The 11,950-nt window shown below is 32.7% G+C and overlaps 1 protein-coding gene across 1 annotated transcript; it reads right to left on the bottom strand.

Moving 5' to 3' along the window:
• Positions 1-1,394: 1,394 nt before the first annotated feature.
• On the bottom strand, positions 1,395-9,959 carry LOC134248219 (uncharacterized). The gene is made up of 9 exons (XM_062730632.1): positions 9,920-9,959; positions 9,585-9,645; positions 8,933-9,066; positions 6,788-6,999; positions 5,561-5,703; positions 4,112-4,235; positions 3,494-3,665; positions 1,667-1,805; positions 1,395-1,558 (listed from the first exon to the last, which is right to left on the bottom strand). The coding sequence occupies exons 1-9, from the start codon at positions 9,953-9,955 to the stop codon at positions 1,506-1,508; spliced, it is 1,074 nt and encodes a 357-aa protein (XP_062586616.1). The 5' UTR covers positions 9,956-9,959; the 3' UTR covers positions 1,395-1,505.
• Between the last annotated feature and the right edge of the window lie 1,991 nt (positions 9,960-11,950).

Raw genomic sequence — 11,950 nt, forward strand, 5'->3', positions numbered from 1 at the left:
CAAATTCATTTTGGTTGTTGGTACAGTTGTAATACTAAAATTATTGAAAACTGATTCTGAAGAATTTTCTCCTTAGAAAAGGAACTATGAGTGTAAGTTGATTTACCACTTGTAGAATTAAACCCCAGTTCCTCTAAAATGTAATTTAGATAATGGGCTTAACAAAGAAAATGTTACATGCTTTGTCAGCAGGGACTAGTACATAGTAATCGTGTAATCTATGTCATTCTTTTTTCACTTCTAAATTATTGAACACAGAAGGATAGTAGGTTTTCACTCTGTCCCTCAATCTCTTAATGCAAGATTTTAACAAACATCTGATACACTAATCCATTCTGACACTGTGTCAAGGTCTTCTTTTTCTTGTTTGGTCCATCGCCTGGCGTAATCTTCCACATTATCCATAATATTTATAATATTATGGCGCCAGTTAAGATTCAGAAGATGTATGTTTTCCCTCCCCGTAGTTGAGTCATTCCTCCTGTTTTCCGAACAATTATTTTTTGGTTACCGAAGAAATATAGATAAAGAACTACATGCGGTATATTGCATATATTTGCCCCCACAAAAGTCATATTTTGAAAACTTCCTGAAATGTGCTGAATTCAATAAATTGTATGAGAAATATGAATTAACATATATATTATAGTGTCAAAGCAGTGTTTTTACACTTTTTGTTTTTATGACGTCACAAACTAGTCCGATTTTATATCCTTTTTCAGAAAGAGGACAAAATGGACAAAATTTCAACAATTTTAGCTTTAAAATTTATAGAGCGCAAGTTTGTTCAGGAACAATATTGACATATTTCATTGATATTATCATTCTTCACATTATATCAAAATATTGATCCTGAACACACATGCGCTCGGTGACGTTTACTCAAAATATCGACTAAATATGTACATTTTTCTGTAAAATTCATAAAAACTGAAATTTACGTCATGTTTGTGACGTCATTACGTACATATGGCGTCATTAATTATGAAAATATTCAGTGCTTTGAAGTCAGTATATACTCCCCTGTTTAAGAACTTAATTAAATATATTTCCATCAAAGTTTGATTTGGGGGGCAAATATTGGTTATTACCGAATAAAGTTCTTTTCAGGCGGGAATTAGGGGAGTATATCAATGCATAAGTTATCAGGATCCATTACTGGTATTGTTTTCCTGACATGTCGATAAAAAATCTTGACCTGAAACCATTGAGGAAAAACGAACGACACCCCTGCAAGGGAGATTGCAGTTTTAGAGAACAAACATTGAAAATCTTTATAATACACTTTGTGACAGTTACAAGTTTAGTTGGAACTGACTGTAAACAATATATAAATCAAACTGTTATAACTAAAAAAAAACTTGTCACATTTTGGTTCATTGATTACAGCATCTTTTTAATTTTTATATTGAATACACATAACTGAAATATACATATACGAGTATGTAAGTAAACAAAATTTGAAAGTAAAATCAGAGCGTTATAATTAGGAATAGATCTGTCTCTCAGGGATACTGAGTAACTGCTGCAAAAATCGTCATCCACAGAAAAGTGTCCCCTAAGAAATCAAAAAAACTGCATAAATTATTTTAAAGAATGATCTGCATTCTTTTTAATATGACAAAAATTATCATATTTGTATCAACAGCAAAATGCTGATATTTACATTTGATTCTCTGGCTGTTATTTTCATGTACACCCTTATTGTCGAAGACCTGAAGTTTCTTGGTCAGAGTTCTGGTTTGGAATGGTGCATTTTCAATGTGCCGCTTTTTGCGAACTGTTGGAGTTCTCATACACAAATTCTATTTAAAATATTTTTTGATATAATATTTTTTATCATTTTTGTCCACCGCTTTCGCGAAAGCGAGGGGACATTAAATCTCATTCGTCTGTTCGTCTATCCGTCAGTCTGCCCGTCCGTCACAAAAACTTTAACCTTGCCCATAACATTTGATTCAGTGGAGCTATGACTTTCATATTTCACAGTGTATTCCTTATGACAAGACCTTTCTTTAGGTACCACCAAATTTGACCTTTTGACCTTGACTTTGGAGTTTGACCCAACTTTTACACAAAAATTCCAAACTTTTACTTTGGCCCTAACTTTTGAATGGTGGACACTAGGACTTTCTTATTTCACATATGTATTTTTTGTGGCAAGACCTTTCATTGGATACCAACAACCTTGACCTATTGACCTTGAACTAGGAGATTTACGTACTTATGAAAAAACTTTAACCTTGACCATAACTTTTGAACGGTAAGGGCTAGGGCTTTTGTACTTCACATATGTAATCCTTGTGAGAAGACCTTTCATTGGATACCAAGAACTTTGACCCTTTGACCTTGACCTTGGAGTTTAGCTAATTTTTAAAAACATTACCCTTGGTCACAACTTTTGAACGGTAGATACTAGGACTTTCATATTTCACATATGTATTTTTTGTGGCAAGACCTTTCATTGAATACCAACAACTTTGACCTTTTGACCTTGACCTTGGAGATTTACATACTTATAAAAACTAACCTTGACCACAACTTTTGAACGGTAAGTGTTAGGGCTTTCATACTTCACAAATGTAATCCTTGTGAGAAGACCTTTCATTGGATACCAAGAACTTTGACCCTTTGTCCTTGACCTTGGAGTTTTAACTACTTTTTACAAAATTTAACCTTGGTCACAACTTTTGAACAGTAGATACTAGGACTTTCATATTTCACATATGTATTTTTGTGGCAAGACCTTTTATTGGATACCAACAATTTTGACCTTTTGACCTTGACCTTGGAGATTTACGTACTTACCAAAAATCTTTAACCTTGACCATAACTTTTAAATGCTAAGAGCTAAGGCTTTTATACTTCACATATGTATTTCTTGTGAGAAGACCTTTTATCGGATACCAAGAACTTTAATCCTTTGACCTTGACTTTGGAGTTGACCTACTTTTAAAAAACTTTAATCTTGGCCATAACTTTTGAACGGTTAGGGTTTTCATCTTTCACATATGTATTACTTGTGACAAGAAACCAACAACTCAGGCCCTTAACTTGGAGTTAGACCTTCCTTTCAAAATTTTATCCTCAACAATAACTTTGAACAGGTGGTGCTAGGGATTTTGTATTTCACAATCGTATTTCTTGTGAGAAAAACCCTACATTGGGTAATAATATATTTAATTTGCATTTAAGAAAAGTTTAATCTTCGTTATTTTGCCATACGGGCCATTACGGGGTCATCAGTGTTTCACAAACACATCTTGTTCCTTATATTGAGAAGGGCTTTCATATTTGACATGTGCATAAACTGTGACAAGATAATTCCGAGCATGCTGCGATTTCTTTCCCCTTGACCTTTACCTTCACGATTGACCTTATTTTAAAAAAAAAAAAATCAACTACAATGATAATTTCTAAATAAATGACATTTGCTTGTCTTTCTTTAAATTCAAAACCGTATTTTTTTTTAAAACAAGACTGAAGTACTTACTTTATTTCCACTGGAGGTGATGCTATTATAAATCTTCACCTGGCATGCAATAGTAATAAAACCCTTGTCTTTTCTTGCAAATCGAAACCCGAACATCTTTGCATAAATGAGGGTTTTATTGTACCTGTAAAATCCCTCTAAGAGATCTACGTGTGTGGCACAGCTTTGATCACTGTAAATATGAATGATATAAAGACGGCGAACAGTTTTTCAGCTCAGAGTCCATTAAAACAATACAAATGGAGATCAGAGCGAAACAACAGAGGTGAGACCATGCAGGTACCATGTAAGAGTACGAAATTATGAACAAGTAAATGTAAATGCTATACCTACATGAGAGGTCCATGGGCCACATGTGCACATGTGTATCTAATGCTTGATTTGACAAATGCATGTACACTATATATGCGGATACTTGTTTTACTTTCTATGATAGCAGCTACTTTTTTCTTAATGAAATTTACTTGAAATGGGGGATCAATTTGGAATCTCCTTAACCAAAGGCTACTTTGTTCAGATTTATAGCAATAGTCTGGAGAACAAGATGAAACTTTGGAAATTTTACAACTACGCCTTCCTACTGCCCAGGCAGAACTTTCACAGTATTTTAAGTCTTACATGTACGTATATTTGTGGATATTCCACAACTCCATCGAATTTTTTTGGTCTGTTTGAAGTTCTTTTGAAGTCCATGCTTCCCCAAATGCTGTACACTTTTCAGGAATTACAGAATAATCCTGCTCTATAAAAGAATTCAGATGCAACTAAAATGTTTATTAATAGTATATACAAGGGCTGTTCAATAAATAATGTCCTCGGTGCTCGGAAAGAAGAAAAAGACGCTTTTCAATTATTTAGTCTCAATAATTTAACTTAATATTCTCTTTTAATATGAGTGCAAGGATGTGCCAATCAAACCCATCAAAAAGCTTCAAGTTTCAATAACTTTATGATGAAATAAAATTTTTAATATATTTTTGTGTGAAATGCTATCAAAATGTTAGCTGCAAAACTGTAGCTCTCCGAAAAAAAAAATGTATATATATTGATAGACCGGAGAGCTATTGTGCCACCCATTGTAAAAACTGTATATTTATTGCGCACAAAAAAGTGCGCTGTTTTTCAATTTATTTATCCATGTTTTTAAAACTGTGATCTCAAAATATTACTAACCGTGTGTTCCTTACATATTCTTTTACTGTTTCCACAACAAAACATTCCTTATAATTGTTTTTAATAGCCCTCCTGGCCCTGGAATTGAAATCATCGAAAATTTCGCCTGTTTATACTGCCATTTTGATTTGCAAGATTATTCGGTCCAACGCGCTTCGTACAGATGTAAACGGTTCATTCTACCTATTTCCTTTTTTTGAAAATCATGTAGAAAAAGGTAAGATTTTATGTGGGAATAGGTGAAATTTTGTGTAAACAAATAATTAACTATGTTCTTAAATTTAGGTATTAAGTTGCTTTTTTTTTGTAAGATCTTTTTATTATTTCAAAAATCTGAAATAAATCATATTTTCTCACAGATGTATTCACTATTTTCTGTCTTAAAATTACAAAATACATGTAAATCTAAACATCTATTTTATTTGCAAGTGGGAATAGGTGGAATTGAGATTTTTAAAAAGAGGGAATAGCTAGAAGACACCATGTAAACTACGAGAGTAATTGATACAGGAGTAATTTAAGGACTATTTCGAAATCTATCTTTTTTTGCAATTCAGGTAAGAATTTTAAGGAATTGATCCAGAACCGAGCACACTTTTTCGTGCGCAATAAATATAGTTTTTTTAAAGGGTTTATCAATATATATTTATTCGAAGAGCTATACAGTTCTGCAGCTATTAAAATGTATAAGTTGTGATATTTAACAGAAAATATTAACTTCAAATCTGTGTCCATGCACCTATAATTGATGGAAGAGCCACTTCTCAAGTTTATACATGGCGCCTGCTTGATAAAACGATCATGGTATTCTTAAGAAATAAAGGAGATGCATGTTATATTCAGTGGATGTAAAATGCAAAGTACGAAAAAAAGTCCACAGCCATCATTTATTACCTCCCATGTATTTGATGAACATGTAGAATTCATCTCCAGTGTAGACAGTGTTGATATCGGGAGCGGCGGAATCATTGACTGCTTTAAAACGCATCTCAACGGACCCGACTTCTTTGTAGCTTTTTGAAAGTTCGTTGAAGTCCCTGTAGTATATATTGATTGTATAATCTTGTTATTTTGTATGAAAAAATATTAAAAAACAAAAATAACAATTAAAGAAACGAAACACAAGCATGAAGTCTCTAATTAGACTGAAGCTCTACTTGGTTTTACTTAACAGAAGAAAAGAAAGGCAGCACTTCGCCTTGAAACTATGGCAACAGCAAGTATAAAAAATGATCCTTGGTTCAATCTCTTTCTGAGTCAAGTTTAGTTGTAATTGGACAAGAACAGTAGGTGGAGTAAGCCCTATGTTTGGACAGAAAGACGGAACATACCGTAGTCAAATACAGTATTTATGAAAAAAGGCTTTACAGTTGGTATGAAACAAATTTACAAGTACGGCAAAATACGACCCAGTGAAAGTTGTATCTGTTTACAAGGTCATTACAACGACCAAAGAATTTACGAAATGCTGACTTTCACAAGGCCATTCAAATTCCTGTACATTAACTTATTTGTCACTAGCCTATCTCTGTTTAAAATTAAATGATCATACTCGGAACATGCTCTTGAGTGATCGTACACGGTAAAAACATATGCAAATAACTGATAAAAAATGTTCTTCTCATGCAGAAATTTCCAAATGAATTCTGCCTCAGAGGATTATAAAACAGGTCAGCTATAATAAAATAAATGTTGTCAATGAGTAACTCCAGCATCTTTTTAATACCATCTTCAGAGTACTTGTGTGTACAATCAGATTGATCTTTAGCAAATATTTTTGTTGATGACCAATTACAGTTTGGGAAATTAATGTGTCAGTAAAATATAAAATTGTAAAATATTTAAAAATATACTAGTAGTCAGAAAAAGATTACAAATACAGCATCAAAAATATTTCTTTTATTCATAAACATATCTTTATCATTATTAGAATTGCTAACATATTGTAGAATTTGAGGAAAAATTACAATTATGATAAAATTTCAAACTTTTGCAGCCAAAATGTATGTCTCTTTAATTCGATATGTGTGCAAAGATGCAATTAACATATTCTGTTTATTTGTTTAGAGCAAGGAAACAAAAGAAATTAATAAATCACTAAGAATTTAGATAAATACTCACTTTTCTTGAAAAACATGGGCGACTGTTTTATTTATTCCTCTATCACGAATATTGTGACACATGATGACAAATTTATGCAGACCGAGTCCTCCTTGAAATATGGAAGGACTGTAAGTCGTAAAAGACTTTACTGTAGGTGTAGGTATATTAGTGCCATCAAATTCTCTGTCGTAAACAGTTATTGTTGCGGTATGCCCATCATCTGTTTCATTCTATCCAAGAAGAAGAATAATAAGTAGAAAATAAAATTCAATAAAATAGACAAATCATAACATTTAAAGAGCATTTTATTTTACCAAAATATCCTAAAATACATAAATTTAAAGGACACCATATTCACGTCAGAAAGACATTAACTTGTGGTTTTAGTTGATGGGGACAGATGATATACTAGGTGCAATGTCTTCACAGACCTGTCCACCCTCTTCAGTTAAAGCCTGGTTTTGGTGGTATTAACTAAATTAATAGGCCAAGACTTAATTTCGAATTATCTTTTATGTCTGCAGTCAAATCTAAACAACTATACACACCGTATATGAAACTTGCATAGTATAAAGAAAATAGAAACTCTTAAAAATCAAATATTACTCTAAATCGTGTACATAAAAAAATTGACAGATTTTTTTCAATGTTCAAACTCTATAAATACACATTATTATCTGTGTTTTCATTATATTTCATACACCAAAGAGTTGTCGAAGATTCGGGGTAAATAGTTTTGCGCTGTCCGTCCGTCTGTCTGTCTGTTTGTTCGCTAAAACATTAACTTTGTCCATTTCTTTTGATTGAGTGGAGCTAGGGCTATCATATTGCACATATGTATTCCTTGTGGCAAGAACTTCATTTTGGGTACCTACATATTTGACCTCTTGACCTTGGAGTTTGGCCCAATTTTGCAAAATTTTACCCAACTTATCCTTTGCCATTACTTTTGAACAGTTTTTACTACAATGTAGGGCTTTCATATTTCATTGTGACAAAACCTTTCAATGGGTTTAAGTATTTTTTACCTTGACCTTAGAGTTTGACCCACTTTTAAAAATTTTACCTTGGGCCATAACTTTTGAACAGTTAGTACTGGAACTTTCAAATTTCAAAGGTACATGTATATTCCTTGTGGCAAGAACTTTCTTTCAATATCAACAATTTTGACGCTTTGACTTTTATCTTGGACCTTAATAATTTGATCAGTTGTTGCTAGGGCTTTTATATTTTACACTGGTATTTATACTTCTTATGATGGGTTTTCCCTTTCCATTGACCTTGGAGTTTGATCCACCTTAAGAAAACAATTACATTGACCATATATTTTGAATAGTTGATGTTTGGGTTTTCATGGTTACTAGGTATATCTGTTGACACAAGTCCTTTTTTGGTAACAACATTTTTGATCTCGTGACTTTGGAGTTTGAATTGCGTTGGAGAAACGTTAATATTCGCCATAAGCTGCCATCAGTGTTTCACAAACACATCTTGTTATTTTACCAATAATAATGTATAAAGAAATTGAAAATATCCCTTGATGGATAAAATTTAAGGGCTTTTCAAGAAATACCGAGAGACTGCGAAAAAAAAAAGTGGGTCAATGATGTAGTACTTAGTTGTTAAAAAGTTAAAATAAAATAGCACTTTAATCGTAAGTCTTCTACGTGAAATAGGTGGGTTTTTTTCTATCAGTAATTTTTGTCCATCTGGAAAAAGTCATTCTTAAGAACAATAATTCCTACGAGGAAACTATACGAGTCATTCAAACAAAGACATAAGAAGTGTGAGAATTTACTTATCATATCACACTTTTTTTTCTCGATCTACCATTGCAAAATATGACATGTTGTAACATATACTAGTAATATGTATGTAAATATTAATTATATAACTGAAAGATTTGAATATATGTACACCTTGTTTAAAATACATGTAATTGTCTGATGTGCCAAATGGCATAAGGGAATAAAGAAATGAATTGAATTGATAAAAAAGTTAATTTGAATTTAGCTAGTCTAGTAACTTTTAGTTTTTATTTAGTTTGTAAATATACGTGGTCACCCCAAGGGCATACAAACTTAAAGGTAATTCATAAGTTTTTTTTTTTTTTAAAGAAATATATAAGATATTTAATTATTTTAGAAGACTATTAGGACATACCATACAGGTATATGGGATGAAATAGTAGAGAACATTATGTTTTCCTCTAGTTGTACTACAAGGTTTCCCTTCCACCTCCATGCCGCTTATACTATGCATTCCAAAAAATTCAACGCCCCTGTTCTCCAAACATCCTTGAACATTTTGAAATAAGAAATGTATGAGTGAACATAAATTTTATGATTTGTATATTGTCTTCATAAAAAAATGATGAAACCTGGTTTGTACAGAGAACATTGTATACATGGAAAAAAGGACATGCATGCAAAAGAGAAAATTATGCTGAATCTTAAGATAACTAAGCTGAGCAACTGTTGCGTCATGGTTTTCTTAAAGTCTTTGACCATATACATGTATAACATAATGCTGCTACAGATCACGCAATGCAAATAATGTGCAATTTACTGTGCAAGATTTTCTGCAACAGTTGGGGAAAATTTCTCCACTTTCCAGCATTGGCCATTCAACTACCTTTCACTTCCTATAGCTAATTCTAGACATATTTATTAACCACCTGTATATCTTAATTACCAAATCCTTAAAGGTAGTCTCTACAGACCAATTAACTCCTTGTTTTGATTACTTTGTCGTATTGCACAAAATTCAAAACCATAGCGCTACGGTTCTGCAGCTTAAGATAACTATACATAACTGTAGCTGTAGTGAGGATGCTGCCAATCCGCCAAAGACACGTGAAAATTCTGCCACAAAACCTTTAAAAAAAGTTCATTCATTTGTCTTTAGTTGGAAATTGCATAAGTTGGAATGTGAAAAATTAGAACTCAATTACAAAGAATATAATTTTTTTGGTGTACAATTTGAGTTTACGTCCTTTCCATAGTTTGTCTCATTTCTTTGCACGCATAACAGAACATGCATAATTTATCTGTAAAAACGTTATATATGCAAACATGCATTTCATGAGTTGATAAACCAGCAGAATTACAGAAAGCTGTACAGTTCGTTTTCCATTTGTCTACTACTTACTGTTAGGGTGAATACAAACACCAAAAAATTCTTCATCTCTCTCTCTGTAACAAATATCGAATCTTATTTTATAGCAAAGCACCTGAACAGCTATTTAAAGGAACATGGACACAGTTTCACCTAAAATTTTAAAAATATTTTTTCCATTTTTATGTTTACAAATATTTAACTAGTGCTAATTGTAACGGGGACCGTTACAGATGTTCCCCAAACGCTCCCAAATTCCCTTTTGGTGCCATATTCCCTGTTAGCTTCATTAAATAAGACAAACTTTATGCATTTGAGAATTTAACAACGTTAACACAGAAGGGTACCAAGTTCATTCAGATTTTAGCATTGTACGCGTGTGCATGTGAATGCATGTGCGTAATGACCATATCATCTTGTCTACACAATCTATATACTTTAATATACTAAATGTTAAAGTATTTAATCCAAAAGTATTAAAAAATACGCTCATTCAAGTGTATTTTTGGTTTTACTCATTTCAAGTGCATGCATGTGCATACATGAGCATGGTGACATACGTTCTTGTAGAAGTCCAATACATCTATCTATGTTCCAAATCCCACCCCGTTTGGTTGAAAACCAAGGGAGTTCTAGCTGATTAAAGTTTCAGCCAATCAGATTGCAGCGTACGTTCTCGCACGTGTATGGATGTGCATGGGGATCATACTTTCTTGTAGAAGTCCATTATATCTATCTATGTTTCAAATCTCATCTTGTTTGGTTGAAAACTAAGGGAGTTATAGCTATTTAAAGTTTCAGCCAATCAGATTGCAGCGCACGTACACTCACGTGTATGGATGTGCATGGTGACTTACCTTCTTGTAGAAGTCTATTATATCTATCTATGTTCCAAATCCCATCCTGTTTGGTTGAAAACCAAGGGAGTTACAGCTATTTAAAGTTTCAGCCAATCAGATTGCAGCCCACGTGCATGCACGTGATTTCTTGATAATTGCTATATATCATGTTGTAGGATATCCTAATGCATGGCTATGTTCCAAATTTCAAAGGATTTCATCAAAAAACAAGAAGGATATTGAGACTTTAGTTTCAGCCAATCAGAGCGAAGCGCACGTGCATGCGCGTGAGATCTTGCTATTTTGACCATGTCATATTGTCTATGCTACTACTATATCCTTATTAAATGAGTTTCAAAGCATTTCATCAAAACGGTAAAGATTTACCTCTATATCAATTAAATCGGTCATTTCACGTGTTGCTCGTGCGCGCTCTTGCAAGCACGTGCACACAAAATGGCATGTTGACAATGTCATCTTATCTACATTTATAATATGTCTATATATTCTAAATATCAAAGCATTACATCGAAAAATGTAAAAGTTACGGCAATTTCAAGTATATTGGTCATTTCACGTGTTGCACGTGCGCGCTCTTGCAAGCACGTGCGCGCAAAATGACCTTCGTTCCGCAAATCTACATAACATGCCTACTTACCCTAAAAAGGTTTCCCCTTAATCGGATGTGTACTTTACAAGATCATTCGCGGACAAAATTTTCCCGAGAAGAAAAATAATAATAATAATAATAAGAAACAGAGTAAAAACAATATGTTCCCCAACTTCGTTTGGGGAACATAACTAAGGTTATTTCTTATGATCATCAAACATTTGAATTTCAGTTGTTGATATACAAGACAGACTTAGAACTCCAAACTTGGTTATGTAAACATGACTTGTGTCATGTTTTGATTACATAGGTTACATTTATTAAATATATGCTCGATTTTGCAATGAAAAAGTTAATTCTAAGTTCTATTAGACAATTTCTAATTATTTGTCGAATCTCTTTTTGTTATAAATATGATATTAACTATACTCATATGTAAACAAAAACAAGGTACGAGTCAAGTTATCATTATGATGACTTTTACGTTCTATATCATTCTCCTTTGTAAACCAACAAATGATTTAAAGTTTTTGTAGATCATTAGAATTGCCCTAGTTAAGAACTGTGAACATTAAAATTGGTTTTAAAAAAATCATTTGAAACTGTGTCAATGTC

The sequence above is a fragment of the Saccostrea cucullata genome, unplaced genomic scaffold (genome assembly GCF_032062105.1).
Source record: "Saccostrea cucullata isolate Sc308-1 unplaced genomic scaffold, CSIRO_AGI_Scuc_v1 ctg4933, whole genome shotgun sequence".
Lineage (NCBI taxonomy): Eukaryota > Metazoa > Mollusca > Bivalvia > Ostreida > Ostreidae > Saccostrea > Saccostrea cuccullata.

Coding starts and splice junctions, on each gene's coding strand:
- LOC134248219 (XM_062730632.1), bottom strand. CDS start 9,955: ATGAAGAATTTTTTGGTGTTTGTATTCACCCTAACA. Junction 9,646..9,919: donor TGTTTGTATTCACCCTAACA/GTAAGTAGTAGA, acceptor CTTTTTTTAAAG/GTTTTGTGGCAGAATTTTCA. Junction 1,806..3,493: donor TCACCTCCAGTGGAAATAAA/GTAAGTACTTCA, acceptor TATTTTAAATAG/AATTTGTGTATGAGAACTCC.